Source organism: Ochotona curzoniae, unplaced genomic scaffold (genome assembly GCF_017591425.1).
Source record: "Ochotona curzoniae isolate NIBS_2020 unplaced genomic scaffold, NIBS_Ocur_1.0 scaffold_4506, whole genome shotgun sequence".
Classification (NCBI taxonomy): Eukaryota; Metazoa; Chordata; class Mammalia; order Lagomorpha; family Ochotonidae; genus Ochotona; species Ochotona curzoniae.
The window spans coordinates 38542366-38564768 of NW_024467119.1; the positions used below are offsets into that span (position 1 = coordinate 38542366).

The 22403-nt window shown below is 42.0% G+C and overlaps 1 protein-coding gene and 1 long non-coding RNA gene across 3 annotated transcripts in view; both read left to right on the top strand.

The window, feature by feature from the left end:
* DAPP1 (dual adaptor of phosphotyrosine and 3-phosphoinositides 1) overlaps window positions 1-22403 on the top strand; it is a 47574-nt gene that overhangs the window by 14865 nt on the left and 10306 nt on the right. Inside the window, exons 2-4 of one of the 2 annotated variants that reach the window (XM_040967346.1) lie at window positions 6473-6595; window positions 7470-7603; window positions 19011-19141. In XM_040967346.1, coding sequence (XP_040823280.1) covers window positions 6473-6595; window positions 7470-7603; window positions 19011-19141 — 388 coding nt within the window. The remainder of the gene's footprint in view (window positions 1-6472; window positions 6596-7469; window positions 7604-19010; window positions 19142-22403) is intronic. The other variant, XM_040967347.1, reaches the window with a different exon arrangement.
* Window positions 8790-10830, top strand: LOC121147470. The gene is made up of 2 exons (XR_005882393.1): window positions 8790-10044; window positions 10299-10830. It is a non-coding gene; the product is annotated as an uncharacterized LOC121147470 (long non-coding RNA).

The window sequence follows — 22403 nt, forward strand, 5'->3', positions numbered from 1 at the left end:
TGTTACATGTGCTTAGGAAGCCCCAAGAAGTTACGCAGTTGTCAGCTAGGAACTCTGGCCGTCTGGGGGCGTATATAACGCAGCCTTGAGCACGTCCCCCTGTGCTAAAGGACTTCCCAGATCACAGATCATACAGTGTTCTGCTTCTTCTGCGTCTAGATCTGTTCTTTTCTTCCTTCCCTCTGCTGAATGGTTGCTGCTCTAAGTCCCAGCGAACTTTAAATAGACAAAATGTCTCTCCTCTCTCGGTCTCTCCTAGCATCCCTCTATGTCTCTGGCTTTTTTTTTTTCCCCTCTGTTTCTTCTTTTTCCTCCATCATTGCCTAATTGCCTCAGGCAATTCCAGCACTCAATAAACTTTGATCCAACAAAATGAAAGAATAAGGCAAATTCTTAATAGAATTATTTCTGGAAGTTGAATTAAGAAAGAAATTGATGAATTTCTTTCAGCTCTGGTTCAGTTTTAGTTACCAAAACAATATGTGACTCTTTCCCCACATCCCATTGGAATTCACTAAATTAGGAGAATTTTATCAAGCTAAAGTCTTTTTTGCCAACACCTTCAATTGTCACTCTTTATGAAAAGGAAAACCATACTTATGTGATGATGTGTACTGTTTTAGAATCTTACCTTTTTATAGTCTTAACATTTATATATGCCAGATTGTTTTGAGTGAGGATGTCCTTGTGATCCCACAGCCAGTGCTTCATGTCAACAATGTATTTGAGGATCCATTAGTCCTAATACATACATATACACAACATCTTTAGCATTGGCCTTATGGGAAAAGACAATTTTTGGTTGTTCAGGCTGCCATTATTTTTTTATAAGACATTAAGCATACCTGCCAGCTTCTTGCAAAATACTCTTATTACTCATCCCCTTCCTCGTCATTGGGCAAACAAAAAATGCTCACACCTTTTCAAACATCTTTGACTAACTTAAAAAAAAATATTTATCTTATTTATTTGAAAGGCAGAATTACACAATACATACCCAAGAAGAGAGAGGAAGAGAGAGAAAAAACTTCTGTCCACTGGTTCACTGTCTAAATGGCCATAAACAGCCAAAGCCGGGCCAGATTAAAGACAGAATCCGAGAGCTTCTTGCAGGTCTCCAACATGGGTTCAGAGACTCAAGCGCTTGGATCATCCTCCGTTGCTTTCCTACGCACATTGGCATGGAGCTGGATCGGAAGTGGAACGGATCTGGGATATGAGCATCAGAGGCAGGAGCTTTATCGCCATGCCACATTGCTGGCCTTGTACCTAGCTTTTTATATCATCTCATCTTTTGAGCACTGAGCTTTGTCATCGCTTGGCTGACAGATGTTTAAGACAGCTCCAAATCTTTACTGCCAAGCAGTTCTGCAGTGCCTCCTTGGCCCACATTTCCTGCTGCTCCTGTGAGTGTGTCATTAGGCAGACACTGGAAGCAGAAGCATGATCAAATGCGCATGCTCAGTTCCTTTGGATACTCCACATTTCACTCCAACTTCGACCCCTACCAGCAATACAATGATATTCATCAGCTCCAAATTCTCTAATGCTTAATAATGTCCAACTTTCCCACTGTGGACAAGCTAATAGATGAAGAAAAATATCATTGTTACTTTAATTTGCATTTTCTGTTCTGATAGTGAGACTGTTAGAAACACACATTTCTTCTATGACAATTTTTTTCTCTTAATTTTACATATATACCTTTTAATTTTCATTGCACACCCTTTTAAAAGATAACTCACATGTCTTTTAAGGTCTGTTTACATGCTGGCTTGTTCAAGGAACGTGTTTATATTCTTTCTGAACACAGTTGGATATTACATTATCACTTGGATGGAGTTTTCGGTATGTTTGTCTTGCCTTCATGAGTCAAATTAGTGGTTTTTTTGAAGTTCCATCTGGCCATTTTCATTCCTGTTCCCTTTGACCTACAAAACATAATGTCTTAGACTAGGGTCTGCCCAAATTTGAAGCAATCACTGAAAGTACAGAAAGTTGATCATGGGCCATCAGTTCTTCATGGACACCGTCTTTCACCACTGTTACCCGATGTGCACATGTTGCTATGAAGTCTACATGGTGTTATTTGGATCCATGTTCACTGTCCTGAGAGATGCACTCACCAGAGTTTGGGGGCTAGGAACACTTGACTCAATCAAAGGAGACACTTAGGCGTGTGCGGAAGAGCTATTTGGGGAATGGGGGCATTCAGCATCAGTGGGTGGCTGCCTGGCAAGCTCCATAGGAGGCTTTCCCAGAGCCTACATTTCAAAAAAAATTCACTAGCAAATAATGCCACCCAGTAACAAACGCTCTCTGAGTTTCCCAGTCAGATCCCAATGTCATTCTTCTTGTTCTAAATGCAAACATTTATTATGGGCTTATGGTATACAGTTGTTATGTAAAGGATTATAATAAAAATCTTGATTAAAAAAACTGTTGTCAGGATAAAATTCAGTGTCAGCAGAATTCTTCAGATTTATTTATTTTTATTGAAAAGGCAGATTCACAGAGAGAGAAGGAGAGACAAAGAGAGAAAGATCTTCCATTTGCTGGTTTATTTCCCAAATGATCAAAATGCAGGAACTGAGCTGATCTGAAGCCAGGAGCCAGGAGCTCTCTCCAGGTCTCCCACACAGGTGCAGGGTCCCAGGGCTTTGCCCATCCTTTGCTGCTTTCTCAGGCCACAAGCAGGAAGTTCAATGGGAAGTAGAGAAGCCAGGGCACTAACCAATGCCTATGTGGCATGTTGATGCTTATGGGGGAAGATTAGCCAATTGAGCCATCTCTCTGGCCCCAAGCAGGATTCTACAAATGGTTCTTCTTCTTCCTTTTTTTTTTTTTTCAAGATTTATTTTCTTTTTGGAAAGGCAGATCTACCAAGAGACAGACAGAGAGAAAAATCTTCTGTCTGCTGGCTCACTCCCCAAGTGGCCACAATGGCTGAAGGTGAGACAGAAGCCAGCAGCTTCCCCCAGGTTTCCCATGTGGGTGCAGGGTCCCAAGGCTTTCAGCCATCCTCAACTGCTTTCTTAGGCCACAGATAGGAAACTGGATGGAAAGTGGGGCAGCCAGGACATGAACCAGTGCCCACATGGGATTCTGGTGGTTGCAAGGTGAGGACTTTAGCCACTAGGCTACTGTGCCAGGCACGTAATCCTACAGATTCTTTAAAATGCACATCAGGTTCCCCTGAAAAGAATCCAAGTGAATGTCTAAATTCTTCGTGTTTTAGAATCCTGCAAGTCAAGTATTGCTTCAAATAAGAAATTTGCTGACTCCAATGGAACATTATACTAAAATAATCATCCTAAAACTCATTCTTGGCAAGCTGTATTTAAAGACTTATGACCTTGCAGAGATTTTCTCTATCAAAAAGCATTGGGACTTTGGCTTCAGCTGGACCTGACATCTGCTACAGCTTCATTTGTAGTTTCCCCGGCTGTCCTTTGCGAGCATTTTGTAGTGAACAAATTTAAACTTGTCTGGGAATCAGTGCGGTAAATAGGACTGCTCTAGATAAAACACTCAGTGAATATTCCTAGCAAATGCTGTATGATGCATCACTGCTTTCAGCTATCAAATACATTTCTAATTTTGGATGGAGGCAGTGCAGCCCCATAGGAAAAAATATTCTAAAGACACACACATAAGAGGCCCGTCGCCATGGCTTAATGGCTAAATTGTCTCCTTGCATGCACTGGGATCTGATACAGGACCTGGTTCATATCCTAGCTTCTCTGCTTCTCATCCAGCTCCCAGCCTGTGGCCTGAGAAAGCAGTGGAGGATGACCAAAAGCCTGGGGACCCTGAACTCGCATGGGAGACCTGGAAGAATCTCGTGGCTTTGGCCCAGCTTCAGCTGTTGCAGCCACTTGGGGAGTGAACCAGTGGGTAGAAGATCTTTCTCTCTTTATCTCCTTTCTGTAAATCTACTTTTCCAATAAAAATAAATAAATCTTAAAAAGAAAGAAACATGCATTAGGAAATTCAGACTTAGAAAACAGATGGCTGGGAGATCCTTGGTAGATGCTTCCTTCCACACAGGCACTTGGGTTTGCACCTTATTACTCAGGCCACAATTTCAGGTGGCAGAAAGTTCACAGTGGGTGCCAGTGTGGTGCAGGAGAAGATAGATCCCTTGGTGCCAGCATAAGACTATTCCTCAGAGTTCCTGTGCACTATTTTCTCTTCTTTAAAAACACCTAGTTCATTACCTTCATATAGTCTATGTAATTGCCATCTCTCCCTTAAGGTCATTGCCATGGATGAGGAAACATCGGAGGTCAGTCAGGGTTGCTGGTTCCTCTGTGTCTGTTACTCAAACTAAAAAGAAAGGACCAGAACATTTCATCTGAGCCACAGGAAAATCATAGCATGGAGGATAAATCGCAAGGGATGGCTTTGTGGATCTTAGTCATTTCCTGCTAGCCCTGAGCAGGTGTTGAGCACAGCTGTTCCTAGACCTGCTTCAACATTTGCACCACAGCAGCATGTGCAGCACTAACCATCAATGAGCTATGACTAGTAATAAACCTTCTTAAAATTATTATTTTTCTTATAAAGGCAGATTTACAGAGAGGAGAGACAGAAAGATCTTCTGTCCCCTGGATCACTCTTCAAGTGGCTGCTATGGCCAGAGTGGAACCAATCCGAAGCCAGGAGCCAGCAGCTTCTTCTGGGTCTCCCACTCACAGGTGCAGAGTCCCAAGGCTTTGGGCCATCCTTGATTCCTTTCCCTGGCCACCAGCAGGGTGCTGGATGGAAAGTGGAGCAGCTGGGACATGAACCAACACCTACATGGGATCCCGGAACATGCAAGGTTAGGATTTAGCCATTTGAGCCATTGCACCAGGCCCAAGTAGTAAAAACTCCTTTTATATTATACTGAGGCTGAGATGGGCTAAGTACCCTGCCCATGGCTAAGAGCCCTGCATTCTGGCTCAGTCTGGTAGAGTCCGCAAGAGGTTTCACCTGGATTCAGACCCAGGGCAAGATACTTTGGGACACGCCCTAGTCACCACATTGCAATGCCACTCCCACATTATGAGGAAGCAAGGCCTGTGGTGAAGAGAAAGAACCAAGACGCAGAACACTGTGCCTGCCATACTCTTCATTGTGTAGAATTAGGGGTGTCTGGGCCTACAGGAATAGCCTGTAGATGCCTAGACTATCAGGACGAAACACAGGGAAATAGTTAACACTGGAACCTTTTGAGAAAAGGCACAGGGAACAGAACCTCAAAGGTGAGCACAAGGCTTTGGATTGTTTTCTTTTGCTATGGGTGTCTGTTACTTTTCCTGAAATACAAATACACATGTCAAAGATCAGCTGACATCTCCTTATCAACTGGAGGAGGGGGAAAGGATGAAAGGAGGAAAGAGGAAAGGAAGCATGGGAGAGAAGGAGGAAGGAAGGAAAGAAGGAAGAAAAGAAAGAAAGAAAGAAAGAAAGAAAGAAAGAAAGAAAGAAAGAAAGAAAGAAAGAAAGAAAGAAAGAAAGAAAGAGAGAAAGAAAGAAAGAAAAGAAAGAAAAAGAAAGAAAGAAAGGAAGAAAGAGAAAGAAAGAAAGAGAAAGAAAGAAAGAAGAAAAGAAAGGAAAAAGAAAAGAACGAAAGGAAGGAAGAGAGAAAGAGAAAAGAAAGAAAGAGAAAGAAAGAAAAAAGAAAGAAAAGAAAGAAAGAGAGAGAAAGAAAAAGAAAGAAAGAAAAGAAATTAGTTAGTTCTTGTCTGTTTGGAACATTCTGAGTGATGAGGCTTACCTTGCTAAGAACATCTGGATCCTCTGTGTCTGGTTTCAGCTCTCTCATGCAGCTGGGCTTCAGTACTGTCACCCCAGGATCTTCTTTGAAGTAGAACCACACTTGCAAAAGAGTGAAAGATGAAGAAGAAAGAAAATGGGTCAAAGCTTTTGGGATTTTTATTTACAATAGGACTTAGAAAAATCTGCTTACAAAGCAGCACTGTGTGAGCTGGCTGGCACTGTGTGAGTTCCTAGCTCTGGAGGTCACAATAGCAAGTGCAAGTATGCCACAAGGGTTGTGGGGGACTCTCTGTCCAGGCCTCTCTCCTTGGCTTGCAGGTGACCATTTTTGCGTTAATGTGGCTTTCTCGCCACATGCCAACCTGTCCCAGATTCCTCTTTCTACCAGTGGATAGCAGTGCTCTGGGTTTAGTGCTCCTGCTGACAACCGCATTCTCAGTTGGTGATGACCCTGTCTCCGTGGGAAACCACTCTAGGTCCTGGGGTTAGGATAAGGGTTCAACACAGAAATTTTTAGAACTATGCTTTCAATGTTCCATTTTGATTTCTCCAAGGTTGACTTTGTGCTAATGCTTGGGCTGGGAGTTGAGTTTCTGGGCTAGTTAGTTTGGATGGAGAACGTGGTGATGTGACTTGTGACTTCAAGTCTAGGGGAAGAGGTGTCTCCGGCCTGCCCTTAGTGACAGCAATTTCCTCTGTTTTCCAGGTGGTACCATGGCAGCCTCACACGCCATGCGGCTGAAGCACTTCTCTTGTCCAATGGCTTTGATGGGAGCTACCTGTTGAGAGACAGCAATGAGCAAAGTGGTCTGTACTCACTCTCTGTAAGGTGAGGAAGTGAGGGACTCCAAGAATGTTGCCTAGGGTCATGTGTCACTTGTGGAGCTGAGCAGTACACACTCCACCAGCTCACCAGGCCCCAGCTCCAGGTTGGAGGATTCCCAACTCTGAGGAGAGACACTGTGAGACATGTCCCTGCTCCATCCACCAGTGGGAGAAACAACTGGAACAGGAGGAGCCTTTGGGAATCATTTCACCCAAACTTGCTGAAGATTGATGAAGAATGTGAAACCCAGATCGCAGGGGCATCTGGCACCCAGTAGCAATGAGAGTATAGTAACCCCAACACATTGCCAGGATGCTGCGCTGTGCTACAGGTACAGAAGCAGCTTGCAGAGTGGGGAGAAAAGGCAAGCAGGCTGGTAGGGCAGGAGGGAGAGATGAAAGGAGGAATGAAGGAAGAAAGGGAAGGAAGGAGCAAAGAAAGAAGGAAGGGATGGAAGGAAGGAGAAAGAAGGGAAGAAGAAAGAAAGGGAGGGAGGGAGGGAAGGAGAGAGGAAGGGAAGAAGTGATAGTCCAAGTACTTAGGAACCTTGTATCCATGTGAGAAACCTGAATTGCGGTCCAGGCTCCTGACATTGACCAGGTCAGACCCCATTGTTTTGATCTTTTGGGGAAGGATCAGCAATTAGGAGATCCCTCTATCTCTGTGTGTGTCTCTTTATGTCTACCTCTCAAATAAATAAATATTTATTCTTAACAAGAATAAATGCAACTATGTTACAATATATCCTATATAATACTTTAATAATATATTAAGTAAAATTGCCTAATTCTCCATTTCTAGAAAGAAATGGTTATTTTCCTTCAAAACAGATATTTTACTTGTTAAATATCATAACCATGTCTTTTTCCCTTTTCAGAGCCAAAGACTCTGTCAAGCACTTTCATGTTGAGTACACTGGATATTCTTTTAAATTTGGCTTTAATGAATACTCATCTTTGAAGGATTTTGTCAAACATTTTGCAAATCAGCCTTTGATTGGAAGCGAGACAGGTGAGCTCTGAACAGACAGTTGAACTGGGAGATGCTGCTGCAGCATAAGGGAGGATCAAGACAGATTTCAATGAACGAATGTCATAGTTGTCATTTCTGAATTGTATCATATGCTGTGCAATTTGATATGCTTAGAAACATTTTGTCTAGTGCTATGTCATATACTACAGTAATAAAATATATGTCTTAGTATTTAAGCATTAGCTTTAGAAGAGAACAATTTTGTACAAAGTAGATATTTTCTCTAAATGTGCTCTTTAATGGACTGATTTTGCATTGACTAAAAGCACACACTTTTTATAAAATGGTCTACACATCTCATAGTTTTGATAATTAAAAACAGAAAGGGCAAAGCCAGTAAGGACTTTGTGGTTCCTCATAAACTCATATGTGGGCAATTTGCACTCGGGAAGAAAGGAGTTGACTTTAAGATTTGGACACTGTTCTTACTTGAATTGCCACCGAGATCACTGAGTGCTACAAATACCAATGACAAAGTGCTCATCCAAGCTAAGAAGTTATTTCTATTGTCTCACAAGTTTTAAATGTCTAAGTTCAGCAGCAAATGAATACATTTTACTAAATGAACAGAGAATCAAATCCAAAAAATATGTGGTTTCAAGAAATGGAAAATAAACACACACTCTTCTGGTGCCTAACATATCCAACTTCTCTGTGCAGAGTAGTTCAATGAAGTTAGAAAAAGCTTACCATTCCATTTGTGATTCAGAATTACACTTTTTTTTTTGGTCCTAAATGATCGTAAATCTCAGTTAATCAGATGCCAGGAAATTCCAAGAACTTGTGGCACAGGACTTAATCACAAGCCGATTACCCTGTATTTGTCCAGACTTGTTTTCTTGGTAAATTTGCCTGTGGGCTTTCTGCTGACATCAGTATGGCAGGTTGAGATGCCATCGTTGGCTTTCCGCCTTTTCTGAGAGCTCTGTGGCCAGGATAGACCCTGCTGTGAATCACACAGCTTCTTGTGTAGATGAAAGGCAGATTCAAACCACAAAACAGTGGCTTTGCTTTTCACTGACCACACATTGGCCTGCAATAGAACATTTTAAATTGTGAAATTGACACTACAAGCATTTTTAAGATTTTGTTAGGGTTGAAAATTCTCCCAATTAACCAGGAAAATCACTTCACTATTTAACTAGCAGCTATCCTTATAAGAACTTAAAAAAAAAAATTAGAGTTAAAAAATAAATCTATTTTGGTGCAAAAATATTAAAAATGTACATATAGTTTTCTCTATAGTATGCATTTTCTATAGCTTTTTGAAGACCCTTGTACTTATTTCCACTGTTAACCTTGGTCTTGGTAAGCATTTTGGTTTCTAAAAAAAATTTGTTTTCACTTCAAATGACTCATTGCTTGTGTCCAATTTTACACTTGATAGTGTTCAATTCTGAGATGCTGGCAATAGAGAAGAGATTTTGAAACCAAGTCTTTGTTTTATCACCTTTGTTCTTGTCCTCTCCATGCCTGCCATGTGTGGTCTGGTGACTATTTTGTTCATTGGATGAATGAATAAATGAGTGAATGGGAGATCATGAATAGGAACTCTGTGTGGCCTTCAAAGCTGTTGTTATTCTTCTACCTTCTCTCCTATCTCTAAACAAAGTCAGCTCCATTCTTTTAAATTCTTCTATTTGTAAGTCCTTTTCTACTCATTCTCCGTACTCCTTCCTGTCTGTCTACAAGTTAGAGAACATATACAGATTCTGTCTGAAGGCAGATTGGAAATTGCAAAGCAGTTTGAGACCTGCATCCTGGCTGAAATTTTGTGGCACTGACCCAGTGATGATTGGGCAAGAGGACCACTTACATCTTCTCTAAAGTAGAGGTGCCTTGACATTGCACTTGGGACAACGTTAAGTTTAATACATTGTCCTGATTCATGAGTTGGGAATCATAAGGATTTCTAGCCTAGACTCCTATAGTAGTTTCTGCAAGGACTTGCTGTATCATCATTATTACTATGATTACTATTCTATTCATCACAGTAAAACTTTAGAAACCAAGATTTTCATCCTCTTGACTTGTCTTCTGTTTGAACTTGTGCTAGGAATCCCTGATACTGAGGGATAAATACTTGGCTTGTAGGCTTCAAGCCCTGAGTGATGTTCCACTGACTTGTATTCCTCTTATCAGTCCCAGCCAGAGGAATGCAAAGCCTGGGGGAAAGAGGCAAAACTCATGACAGATAAGTGTTCTAATCTTGGCCTTGTGGGAGTAAGAGGCCTCAGGAAAGCAAGATAGCATGCTGGAGTCATGATGACTTCCAAGCCCCAGAAGCTTCTCTGAAGTCACCCTGTCAATAAAGCAAATGGAAACTGGGAAGCCACCTTCCAAAAATAGGTCTTTTCTTCTTGACCATGAAGACTCAGTGCTTGGTGGTAGCTCCCAATGAAGTGATCAGGAGATGTCAGGTTGGTAATTTCTTGCTTAAAAACAGAGAGAGAAGTTTCTTCCAGTTTTACACCTAATCAAGATCATTAGAGAAAGCATTTGCACAGTGGACCCAACCATGCTAGGGTTCTCACTGCTGGATTGGTTGAACAGGAAGGACTAAAATTACAGATTCCAGGCCACTCTTGTCAGCCAGATCCAGATCTGGGTAGACCCCACAGAACCCAGAGAGTATGTGTATTAAAGAGGCTTTCTGACATGTATCCACTCACAGGAAGAGCATGACTCCTATGGACAATGGAGATGATGCATTAGTCACCAAGCTCATCGACCTCTGCTTTAGAACGCTACACCGTCTTCACTAGAGTGGAACCCATAGTGCTTGGTTCTGGCCACAAGAAAAATCTTTGTATCTTTGTAATAATCCCTTAAAGAAATGAATACTATTTTATGCTTTTTCCTATGCTACTGTCCAGTCTTTAAGTTGTCTGTATTTCTGTTTTTTGTTTTGAAGACCAAGGGCTTCCTAGACACTACGTAAACCTGTTTCTTTCCAACTTTGATTCTGTTATTATAACTTCCCATTTCCCTTGCCGTTTCATTAATCTCCATTAAAGCTTCTGTTTACTCTGCTTTCTCCTTATTAGCATTCATGAACATTTAAGATGCTTCCAGTCCTTAAAAACCAATAAGTTCCCAAGTATGTGATGGAGATACAATACACTATCTTGACTTTCCTTTTGCCTTATTAACGCATCACATAATGTGCTTTATTTTTTATACTAGAATATAAACTCTCCAAGGAACGGAATTTGTTTTTTGAATGTTGTTTCCTGATAATGTTCTATAACTGGAAAGAACAAATGCTAATCGTTTTCACACTCTGCCATATCTCATATCCACTATCAATGCCTACCTTGAAGCTCGAGGGAAAAACCACAACCAGTAAACCTGTGACAATTTTAACTTCTAAAGTGGAGACAAAGCAGAATTTGAGATGATGTTTTATGTTTCATGTGTGCTTAGTGTTGCTCAAGTTCAGAGTTTGCCTTTGGCAATAGTAGGATATTAAATAAAATTATACTCATATCTGTACATGAATTGTAAACCCAAATTAGTAAATCTTAAAAAAATGTTGTTATATAATCATATTTGACTCATTACTATTTTTTCTTATTGTATCTTCTTGAAATTAGCTAGCCAAGATTGGAGAAAGCTTGTCACCCTAACTGTATAAAACCCATGAAAACATTTGGTCTGGCTCTGCAAAACAGCTATAGGAGACCCTTAAAATGTAATCAATCTGGGCCCGGCGACGTGGCCTAGTGGCTAAAGTCATTTCCTTGAACACTCAGGGATCCTATAAGGGCGCCAGTTCTAATCCTGGCAGCTCCACTTCAGCTCCACTTCCCATCCAGCTCCTTGCTTGTGGCCTGGGAAAGCAGTCAAGGACCGCACAGAGCTTTGGGACCCTGCACCCGCGTGGGAAACCTGGAAGAAGTACCTGGTTCCCAGCTTCGGATCAGTGCAGCACTGGCCATTGTGGTCACTTGGGGAGTGAATTATCGGATGAAAGATCTTCCTCTCTGTCTCTCCTCCTCTCTGTATATCTGGTTTTGAAACAAAAATAAATAAATCTTTAAAAATTGTAATCAATCAATAGCAGGAGCATTTTCTTTTAAGATTTAGTTATTTTCATTGAAAAGTCATATACAGAGAGGAGGAGAGACAGAGAGAAAGATCTTCTGTCCATTTATTCACTCCCCAAGTAAGCGCAACGGCTGGAGCTGTGCTGATCTGAAGCCAGGAGCCAGGAACCAGGAGCCTCCTCTGGGTCTCTCACACGAGTGCGGAGTCTCAAGGTTTTTGGTCATCCTTGACTGCTTCCCCGGGCCACAGGCAAGGAGCTGGATGGAAAGCAAGACTGTCAGGATTAGAACCGACACCCATATGAGATCCCAGCACGTTTAAGGCAAGGATTTTAGCAGCTAGGCTACTGTACCGGGCCCTATAGCAAGATAATTTTTAAGCTGATAATATTATGTGTCCTATCAATGGTATAAATATCCAAGTGGCTCTTGGGAGACAGAAGGTTCCCCAATGCTGCAAGTCTTGAAAATATACCCAGAATTTATCTTTATGCCTAAATGTCCAAATATTATTACAAAAAAATTGCTTTGCCATTGCCTTTTATTTGTGTTCCAATACTTCTTTTTGTATGAAAATGTCAGGCATAATTCATCATACTGCTGTGACTTTATCAGCTTTTTAGCATGAGAAAATATGTCAAGTGCAGAGTTTGTACTTACCCTTTGTAATAGCTAGTTCTCAATTTTAAAGGTCCTATCTGGTTCTTTCCTAAATGTCACATTTCTGCTTCTCTTTTTCTTTTGATGTGGGGATTCCCAGCTCATTCACTAGCCCATTTGTGCAGGTGGAATTTTAAAATAGTGAAGTTTATAAGTTACGGAAAGGAAAAGAATGAAGCCAAAATCTGTAGAGTGTTTACTAAGTTCTGGGCTTGGTATTATATTTATTCACATATATCAAATTATTTAATCTTCTCAACCACCCTCAATAACATGTATGAGTTCAATGGTGCCAGCTTTGGATAAGGAGATAAAACATCAGACCTCCTTGCCCAAAGTTGCATAGCTCATAAACATTAGAGGTGACCCTGGAATCTAGGGGCTCTCGTCCTCAAGCAAGGTGCTTTCCATACCTTTTGCTGAGTGGCACTGTAACACTGTAATATGGTATTGAAGAACACTAATTTGACAGAAGACATGTAGAAGGTGGCAGGGCTATAACACTGTTTCAGTCTAGTTTGTGTTTTTGTTGTTGTTGTTGTTGTTTTGCAGTCTGCACTATTAGGTGTGGTGAGTGTTATAAACATGTTGTTCTGAACAAGATGAATCGGTTTGTATGAGTCGCTACTGTTATTTTTATTTTCATGCATTGCCCTTTGAACAATTATATTCAAGGAACTCTTAACATTTTTGCTGTTTGGAGGCAGGAATTTGGTAAAACAGTTAAGATGCTGCTGGGGATGCCTGTCTTCCATAGACGGTGCCTGGGCTCATGTGCCGGTTCTGCTTTCCGTTCCAAGTCAGCAGGTCATGGCTCCCTGAGTGGAGATTGGGGCTGAGTCCCTGACTCCCGTCTATGGTCAGGCCCAGTCTCAGATGCTGTGGGCATTCAGGAAGTACAACATGTGGCTGAACAGTATCTTGGCTCTCTGTCTCTCACTTTCTGTCTTTCTTCTTATTATTCATCTCTTTCTCTGAGTCTTTCAAATAAAACAAAAAAAAAAAAAAGAAAAGAAAAATGGGGGTAAAAGGAAGTAGGACATGTCTCTGGTTACTAAGCTTTCTGCTGTTTCCCTCCCTATTTATGAGTTTGAGTGTTTAAATTTGCAGGATATTAGATCTGGAAGGGAGCTGGAGGACTGTTGTAACTTTTACAAAAAAGAGAAACGGGCCTAGTGAGAAACACTGAAGCAAAAATTAGCATGTCTTCTCCGGTTGCTTCCTAAATAATCTGTTCCTTCAAAGTTTGATTTATACTTGTGAACCCTCAACCCACAACAGCGAATAGCATTTCACACGCCTTTGAGGTTGCCATGGTGATCGCACTGAGGCTGAAGATAATTATGGTGTAATGAGTAAACACATGAATTCCCCATGCAGTTTCTGGCCCTTGGCATTTGCCAGCTGTGTGTTCTGAGGCAAATTATGTAACCTCTCTGAATTTCCATTTCATCATCTTGTAGAATTGAGCTGATGGCAATAGTTCGTACTTTAATGCCTGATGATGATTGAGGGAAATTAGACATGCAGAAGATTTAGGATTCTTGGCTTAGTAAAAGTCAATATTACTGTTATCTAATGAATCTCTTTTTATAATCATCAATTCCATCAGATTCGATACAAGAGCTGTACATCCTTCAGTATGTCACGAAAAATAGTTCAGGAACAACTGATTTATGTTTGTCTAATGCTTGTGATGTCACCTTCAAATTTTAATCCTACTCCATACGATTAAATCTACTACTCCATGGTAGACTCATAGAAATGGCAGAATCAAGGAAATTCTCCAGGAAGTGTGACCTAAATTTTTGAATAGAATCTTCTGTGCTGGCTAATGGCTCTATTGCTTCGCCTCAATGTATTTCTTCCTGTGAGCCCAGGAATAAGATATAACAGCTTGTTCATTTTAAAGTGATTGAGCAAGGGTTAAGTTTTGTTTGCAGAGAAAGAAGGGAAATGATTTCAAATGTTCCTGTTGCCATCTCCTTCCCAAAAAATCACTTCCAATTGGCAGGAGACAGCAGCCTGTCATGCCAGTTTGTTCTTTGCATTAATGAACGTGGAACTGGTCTTGTTTTTATTCAACAAAAATATATATATCAAGTGTCAACTGTGAGATGGACAGGAATCAGATCTAATTCATTCCCTTATATACCTTACAGGCCAGATGGAGAACTGGATGGGTAAACATTGGCCAACTATATAAAACTAAGCCTTTGTAATCAAGTGTTTCCCTGTAGGAGCTGTGTGTGTTCTCCAGATACCAAGCCAGTGCCTGAGGCTTGTTCTTAACTTATTTCTGAACTCCTGCTGGAATACAGGAGTCTGTGGGGGCAAGCATACTATTGCATACAGAGCTACAGGTGTGACAATTACAGATACCTGAGTTATTGTTCAGTCAAGAGAAATGGGAAGGCCCGCCTTGCTCTACCTCTGACCATCTCAAAAATATCCCGTGGCTGAGTGTGTGCCAAATCAGGTTTCACATGAAAGGCAGGAAACAGAAGCTACCTTCATGTAGCTCAGAAGCTGAAGTGAAACTGACAGCCAAGTTTCTAAGCTCTGTGGTGGGTGATCTTCTTCCCTCTTCTTTCTCTTCCACCTCTGCCTCCAATTGTCACTTACCAGAGTTTTCCAAGCAAATCCTGGAGTTCTTTTGATCTGAAGATCACAAACGCAGAGCTGTGGTGCTGATTTGGTTCTTGGTGGGGGGAGATTAATAATGAGTCTGCATCAGCAACTTATAAGTTCCTTTTGATTGCTAATAACAAAAACCAACTCTGGCCAGTTGAGGGAGAAACAAAGAGGAATCGAATTTTCTAGAAGGATGTTCTACATCCTTCCAGAATTCAAGGGGAAATGGAACAAACAAGAGACAATAAGGAATCAGCTCAGTAATCATGGCAACTATGGGGCTTTGAAAATGAAAATGCTTGCCTTGAGGCAGTTCTGATCATGTCAAAAATGTCTCTCCACTGAGAGTTCCTGAAAGCAGGTTGCATGTCACAGAGAGGAGATAACTGAAACTCCATGTAGCTTAGCAACTGAGGTTGGTGAACCCTCTCTCCAGATGTGAGTCAGTGGATGCCCGGGTAGTGATCTGAGTGTGGCCTGAGGTGGAGAGTCCAGCAGGACTGAGGGCACTTCTCTGAGTCCTGGGGGTGGGCAGTGTCCAGAGAAGAGGAAATACCTGTCAGCTCCACAGCCAGAAGCCTGTCCGTTGGCTCATTCTGGGGCAAAAATGATCAGCTAAAAGGATCTGCCAGATTTTTATCATTTTATGAGGAGTTTTCCTTTTTCTCGTCCTGAAGTTCAGCTCACCCTCACTCATAATCTTTCTACTTAAAAATCAATGTAAATTCAAGTCTATCATCCTGGTATACTCAGAGCTGCCCTCACTTTAGCTTCTGCTGGATTGATCTTCAGAAGATGGTTGTGGAACCTTTGGGTTCACCATGCCTGCATTCCTGAAGTTGCTGTTTTGCTCTTGCCCTACATCAAAGTAGATGTGCACAAAGGAGGCTGGCTAACCTGCTTCTTCCTTGAGTTGAGCTGGAATTATTATCACATTCATTCATCCACTCATCAACATTTCACCATTTCAGAAATGATCAGAAGATGGAGATACCATGATATCTGAGATGTCTCACCTTCTCTGAAGGGACTCCCAGAGTTTGAGAATGTACTTGCTGGCATGACAACAATTTCCTAATCCCATGGTGGTTATGGCACTGCAGGCTCAAGTAGCCCCAGCCTGCAGATCCTTCCACTGCAGCACACCAATCCCTGTGTCTTTGCTTCTCTCCCAGGGACTAAGGCTGTGATCTTATCTGTTACAGGCATCCTCATGTCTCCCTAGGTCTGTGAATGTGAAAAGGGAATTGAGTTTGCAGATTAAGCTCATCAGATAACTTTGGGAATGGTGGTTACTCTAGATAATCCAGGCCTTCATTGCAATCACCAGGTCCTTATCACTAAAAGGTTGGGGATGGAGGACTAGACATGGCAGGAGAAGGACTTGATATGCTGGCTTTCAAGACTAAAGAAAAGAGTTAAAATTCAAGGAATGGGTGCAACATGATGGCTCAATTGGCTAATCCTCCCTCTTTAAATGCCAGGAGCCCATATGGACCCTGTTTCGTGTCCCTGCTGTTCCACTTACCATCCAGCTCCCTGCTTGTGGCCTGGGAAAGCAGTGGAGGACTGTCCAAGGCCTTGGGACCTTGCACCCATGTGGGAGACCTGAAGGATGCTCCTGGCTCCAGGCCTTGGACTTGTTCAGTTCTGGCCATTGCGGCTACTTGGGGAATAAACCAGCAGATGAAAGATCTTTCCTTCTCTCCTTCTCTCTGTGGATCTGCCTTTCCAATCACTTGTTATTTAGTGATAAACACAGTCTTGTGAAGAAAGCATGATTATTCCCAGTACTCAGGGGAGGATCCAGCAGACACAACCGTGGTGCCCTGTGAGTTGGGCCAGTAACAGTAGCAGTTGCAAGTTAAGCCCGTGCACTGCTTGTGCATGCCGTGCTCTGTCCAACAGCAGCTGATGGCAGTCCCTTGTTGGAGCTCTTTTTCCAGGGCAGGTCACACAGGAGCTGGCCTGAACCTCTCCACGTGTGTGCAGTGGCACTGCAGTACACACACAGCCCTGAATCTGCACAGCAACTGCTCTGGATTGAGGCGTCGCCACTTTCGTTCTGACTGAGCAACTGTAACCAGCCCTTTCTCCTTACATGACTGAATCTGTTCTCATGAAAAGATCTCATTGACAAGAAAGCATAGGCAATGTACCAGAGGAATGGGGCCTCTGAAACTACTCAAGCCGTTTTTCATAGTGAGCTCTCCTATGTTGCTATAAAATTGGACAGAGCACGAGATGGGGGCCAGGGTGCTCACTGTTCTCTGGCGTCACCATCAGAGGTCCTCTTTTGGCCTTTCTCAATGGACCTCTTCGTTCTACAGCCCCACATTATTGGGGCATTGGTATCATAAGCTGCAGTTCTGATTTTACATCAGGCACTGTATGGATTCAAATATCATCAGACAACTTTTGTGTAGACTAATAATCTGGTACAAATGTCATGAATATTAAGCTTTAAATTTTGTTTTTGCTAAAAAGGAGGTATCTTTTCTTTTCTTGTTTTCTACCTTTGCTCTAATTCAGGATCTAAACTTCTGTCAACTTTCAAAGCACCTTTTCAAGGAAGCTGTCCCCGATCAGTCATATCAAATATTACTCTCATCTAGCCGCATCCTTTTCATTCATATATACATATGATTGTATTTGAAAAGCACAGTTACACAGAGAGAGGAAATATATAAAGAAAAAATCTTCCATTTGCTGATTCACACCCCAATGGCCAAGGGAGGAACTTGGTCTCTGACATGGGTGGCAATGGCCCAAGCTACTTTCCCAGGCACATTAGCAGGGAGCTGGATAGGAAGTGGAGCAGCCAGGACTTGAACTGGTGACCATATGGGATATCGGGACTTCAGATGGCAGCTTAACCTTCTACACTACAAGGCCAGTTCCACCCTTTTCAGTCTGTATCCCTTTTCCCTGCTCTAAGCATTATTCCATAGCACTGCTTGCACCTAATATACCATCTTATCTTTTCTGGCCTGTTCTTTTCTTTTTCTTTCCCATCTTTTCCATTTATTTTTTAGTTGACCTACCAAGAACACAAACTGTGAGAGCAAGTGTTGTATCTCTAGCTAAGTGACTGGATTTTCAAAATCTCCTCTGTGTCAGATATATAATACGAGATTTGCCCTATAAAAATCTGAAATCTGTGAAATAAAGCTAGAAACTAGAGCATGGGAGAAAAAAACCAACATACTGGCTTTTTTTTTTTTTTTGTCTAAGTTTCTAATTTCTGATTGACTGGCTAGGGGGAGGGCTAGAAGGGAAATGTCCTCAGTGTTGTCTCAGAAGTACTCTGTGCCTTTGAAAAAAGTTCCCAAGCTACTTGACCTGAGCCCTTTAGCTGTTGAGCCCCTCTTTTCCACTCCCCCGATGGAGATGGAGATAACCAAACATGAGCCCCACGGTACCTCTCATGTTCTCCTAAGGAAACTGAAGGCCTTCTTGAGTCAATTTTGATTGGATGGTGACAGAGAGAGAGATGAAGGCAATGAGTCCACTGTTTTGAGATCTATTGATTTGTAATAAGGTTGTTCTAAACTGGCAACAAATCAGAGCAGTGGAAGAGTCTGCCTCTCTCTCAGGGCCTGTCTTCAACTTAGTTCTCTTGGTTTTTGCCAAGCCCATTTGGAAGGCTTGCAGGTTTCACATGGGGACTGTTTCGGCTGTTAATATCTCTAGAACACTTCCCTAATTCTTTCCACAGAAAGTTCATGAGGGTCTCCCACAAGCAGTGATCAGATGTGGCTCACGTTGGCGCCATGAGTCTCCTCATCACGGTCTTGTGTGTGACTGTATCTGTTAATGGTGCTGAGCACTACAAGGCCAAAAGTGTTTTTTCATGTTTTATATCTGAGAGTCCAGAGTAAGTGCCTGGCACACAGTTGGTATTCAATAAATGTGGAGAAAACAAAGCAGGAAATATGTGAAAAGCTCAAGAGACTTTACTATCCAGGTGCAGCTGTCCAGTTAGCATTGGACTCTACTTCTGCAGACACTCTTTGATCCTTTATGTTTTTGTCTTCATTTAGGCAATCTGATTGTTCTGAAACACCCCTATCCAAGACAAGTGGAAGAACCTTCCATTTATGAATCTGTCCGAGTTCACACAGCAATGCAAACGGGCAGAACAGAGAGTGACCTTGTGCCTACTGCACCTTCCGTAAGTGACCATCAGCTTGACCACAAGCTCTCACTCAAACAACCATAAAGTGCGATAAGAGTTAATCCCTTTAGTCATATCTCAAGTGCAACTTAGCATATAAAAGTTGAAAAGTAACATAAGGTTCCACCTCTTACTCAATCCCTTTTGTGCAGGGTAAGTCATAAAAAGTACCATTCATTGGTGTGAAGATTTTAATATTTCGAAAATGACACTTCAATCTCTGACTTTAGTTAAATATGCTCTTTGTCCAGTAAATGAAAGGTGTTTGTTCCTGCCTGGTTGACTAAGCTGTTATTCACGGACAAGTTTCTTATATTAATAAAAACCAATTGTTTTGAGTTTTAGCAGGGAGAAAAAAAATTCTCTACTTTCACTGTGAAAATTTAGGATGTAATCTTTCTTAGTCGGTTTGCCTTCCCTGATAGAAAACGCTTGCCCAGCAGGAGCCATTGGTAATTGAACTCTCCAGGAAGCTCTCAACTACGAAGCTCTGTGTGCGTAGCCCTGCACAGCTTCCTCCCTGGCACAATCTTCTTTTCAATACTCTCAGGGGTCTTCTGTTATTGTCTTTTCTTTGTTGAATATTCCTGGAAAAAGCCACCTAGATTTGTGCCGCTGATAAAGGGGACAATTCCCAAATGAAATACCAAGAATCAATTCTAGAAAGCAGTTATTCCACTTGAAAAAGAATCACTTGAAAATATGCAGCTGTAAATTATTAAAATATGTGTGACCCTTTTTGTGCTCTGCAGTACTTTTGGCTACCCTACCACAAGCTAAGTCTTTATAAAAAGCAGATCCACCCCATCATGTGTCTGCCCTCAGTTCTGCAATGATGCCCAGGAAATTCATGCCCACCTGGACCCTATTTGCCCTCTTAAGACTCATCTCCTACTCCCCCTGGCTCATGCTGAGAAACCCACTTCTCTCCACAATGTGCTTGTCTCTGAGCACTCCTTCTCCCTTCCCTGTACCTGAAATGCTAAGAAAACCATTGCTGGTCACCCAGTCCTCCAGACTGGGTCATTAGAGGTCAGGGTGTTCCAGGAAGCTTTCATTGGCACCACTAGTTTCTATTTTCAACGTCCTCTAACCCAGCAGCTTCTGTTTACTTTTGTACTGGAATGGTGATGCTGTGAGGTAGCCACCTGCACCTATCTGTCCTTCTCAGCAGCCCTACGTGAAAGCCATGAGTTGCAGCTTGACTTTGTTGGTCTTTAGGTTAGCATCGTTCATGCCACAAATTAAACTTTGGTTTCTTGGGTACATCTCAAAAACAAAACTTCTGAAGAGTAGTTGAGAAAGTTTGGCTTTGTTAAAATTTGGGGAAGGAGAACTAGCAAAGGGTAGGAAGGCAAGACAAGAAATAGCTCAAAGTTAGCAGGACCACTGAACCAATCAAGACCTAGCATTTAACCAGTTTTTCCCCTTCAGCCCATCCCGTAGTGCTTTCTTTACCCATCCTTAACCTACCACCAGTCACTTCACTATCTTGTTCATCAGCCCTCTTAGCATAACTCCACATGCTCCTCTGTTACACCTCCCTCAGGATCCACTGAAGGTCATCAAATTCTGTGCTTCCTTTATCAGTAGTAAAAAGCAGAGACAGTTATACTGTATTTGTCAGGTTCCTTGCAAACACAAGGTGTGGTATATTTGAGTAGAAACCAGCCTCTTTATAGCAAATGCTGGAAGCCTTGTTACTTATCTGCTTTATGTGGCAGAGACATCCACCTACCCTAAAGGATTTAAATGTGGCATTAAATGGAAAGGTCTGTATTACAATGGGGTTTTAATAGTGGTTGAGGATGATGAGATTTATGATATAGTGAGATACTGATGAACTTCACAGTGCATTAGTATGGACACCACACACTGAACAATACCAACAATAACAACTGTAAAAGCTTTTCAGCAGATTCTGAAATGTCTCTGCTTACTCCTTGCAATGAAATTCTCAATGGCTGTACCAGCAGGGCTGGGAAAAGAGTTCAGATCTCCCTGCCCACCCCAGATGGCCACATGGTACTGTACTTCCATCTCCAGTCTGTGAACATTGAATTCTTTCAGTGGTTTGCTTTGTCTTTGTCTTTCTTACCTTTTACTAGTGGAAGAGATTTAAGTCCTATTTATAGGAAAAAGAACTTGCTTGAAGTGAAAATGAAAGATGCCCTATTGCCTGTAATATAGATGATTGCCCAAACAGTTAACATCCTTTGGCAACTACCTTTGGGGAAGTTACAAAAATGCATTTTTGGTTTTCTTTTTAAGACTTATTTAATTTTATTGTAAAGGCAGATTTACAGAGAGAAGGAGAGACAGGAAGATCCTCCATCTGGTGGTTCATTCTCCAAATGGCCACAACGACAAGAACTGAGCTGAACCAGAACCAGGAGCTTCTTCCAGTCTTCCATGAAGATGCAGGGTCGCAAGGACCAACCTCTACTGGTTTCCCAGGCCACAAACAGGGAGCTGGATGGGAAGTGGAGCAGTCAGAACACAAGCTAGTTCCCTTATGGCATGCTGGTGCTACAGGGCAGAGGATTAACTTGCTATGCCATTTTGTTGGCCCCAGGATTATTTTTATAGGGAGGTAAGAGTTTCTGCTGAGCTGTTTGAAGTGTTGAAATGTACCAGTATTTTAGAATAACAAGTAAATTCACCACCTATGTTGTCAGCATCCCATATGGGTACCAGGTTGTGTCCCTGGCTGCTCCATTTCTAATCCAGCTCCCTGTCTAAGGGCATGGGCATAACAACAGAAATAGCCTAGAACTACGTCTGTGTCTCCCTGTGTATGACAAGAACCCAAGAAACAGAGCATCTGGGACTCAAACTAGGGTTCCCATATGGAGTGTCAGCATTACAAACAGTAGTTTAATCTGATGTGTTGCCACATCAATCCTTTAATCCTTTATTTTTAGCCATTTGGGTTGTTTCCAATTTTAAATTCCTCTAAATATCATTCCTGTAATGGATCATAGATTTTTTAAAAAGGGATAAATTGCTATGTGATTACTTAAGGGTCAGGCATTGTTACACAGAAAATTTAGCCAGCACTCAGGACACCCATAGCCCACACAGAATGTTAGTTCAAGTCCCTGTTTCTCTGCTCCCAATCCAACTTCCTGCCAATATATCCTGGGAGGCAGCAGGCGACTCAAGTGCTTGGGTCCCTGCCACCCTTGGGGGATACCAGGAAGGAGTTCCAGGTTCCTCACTTCTGCCTGGATCAACCTCTGATGCTATGCCATTTGGG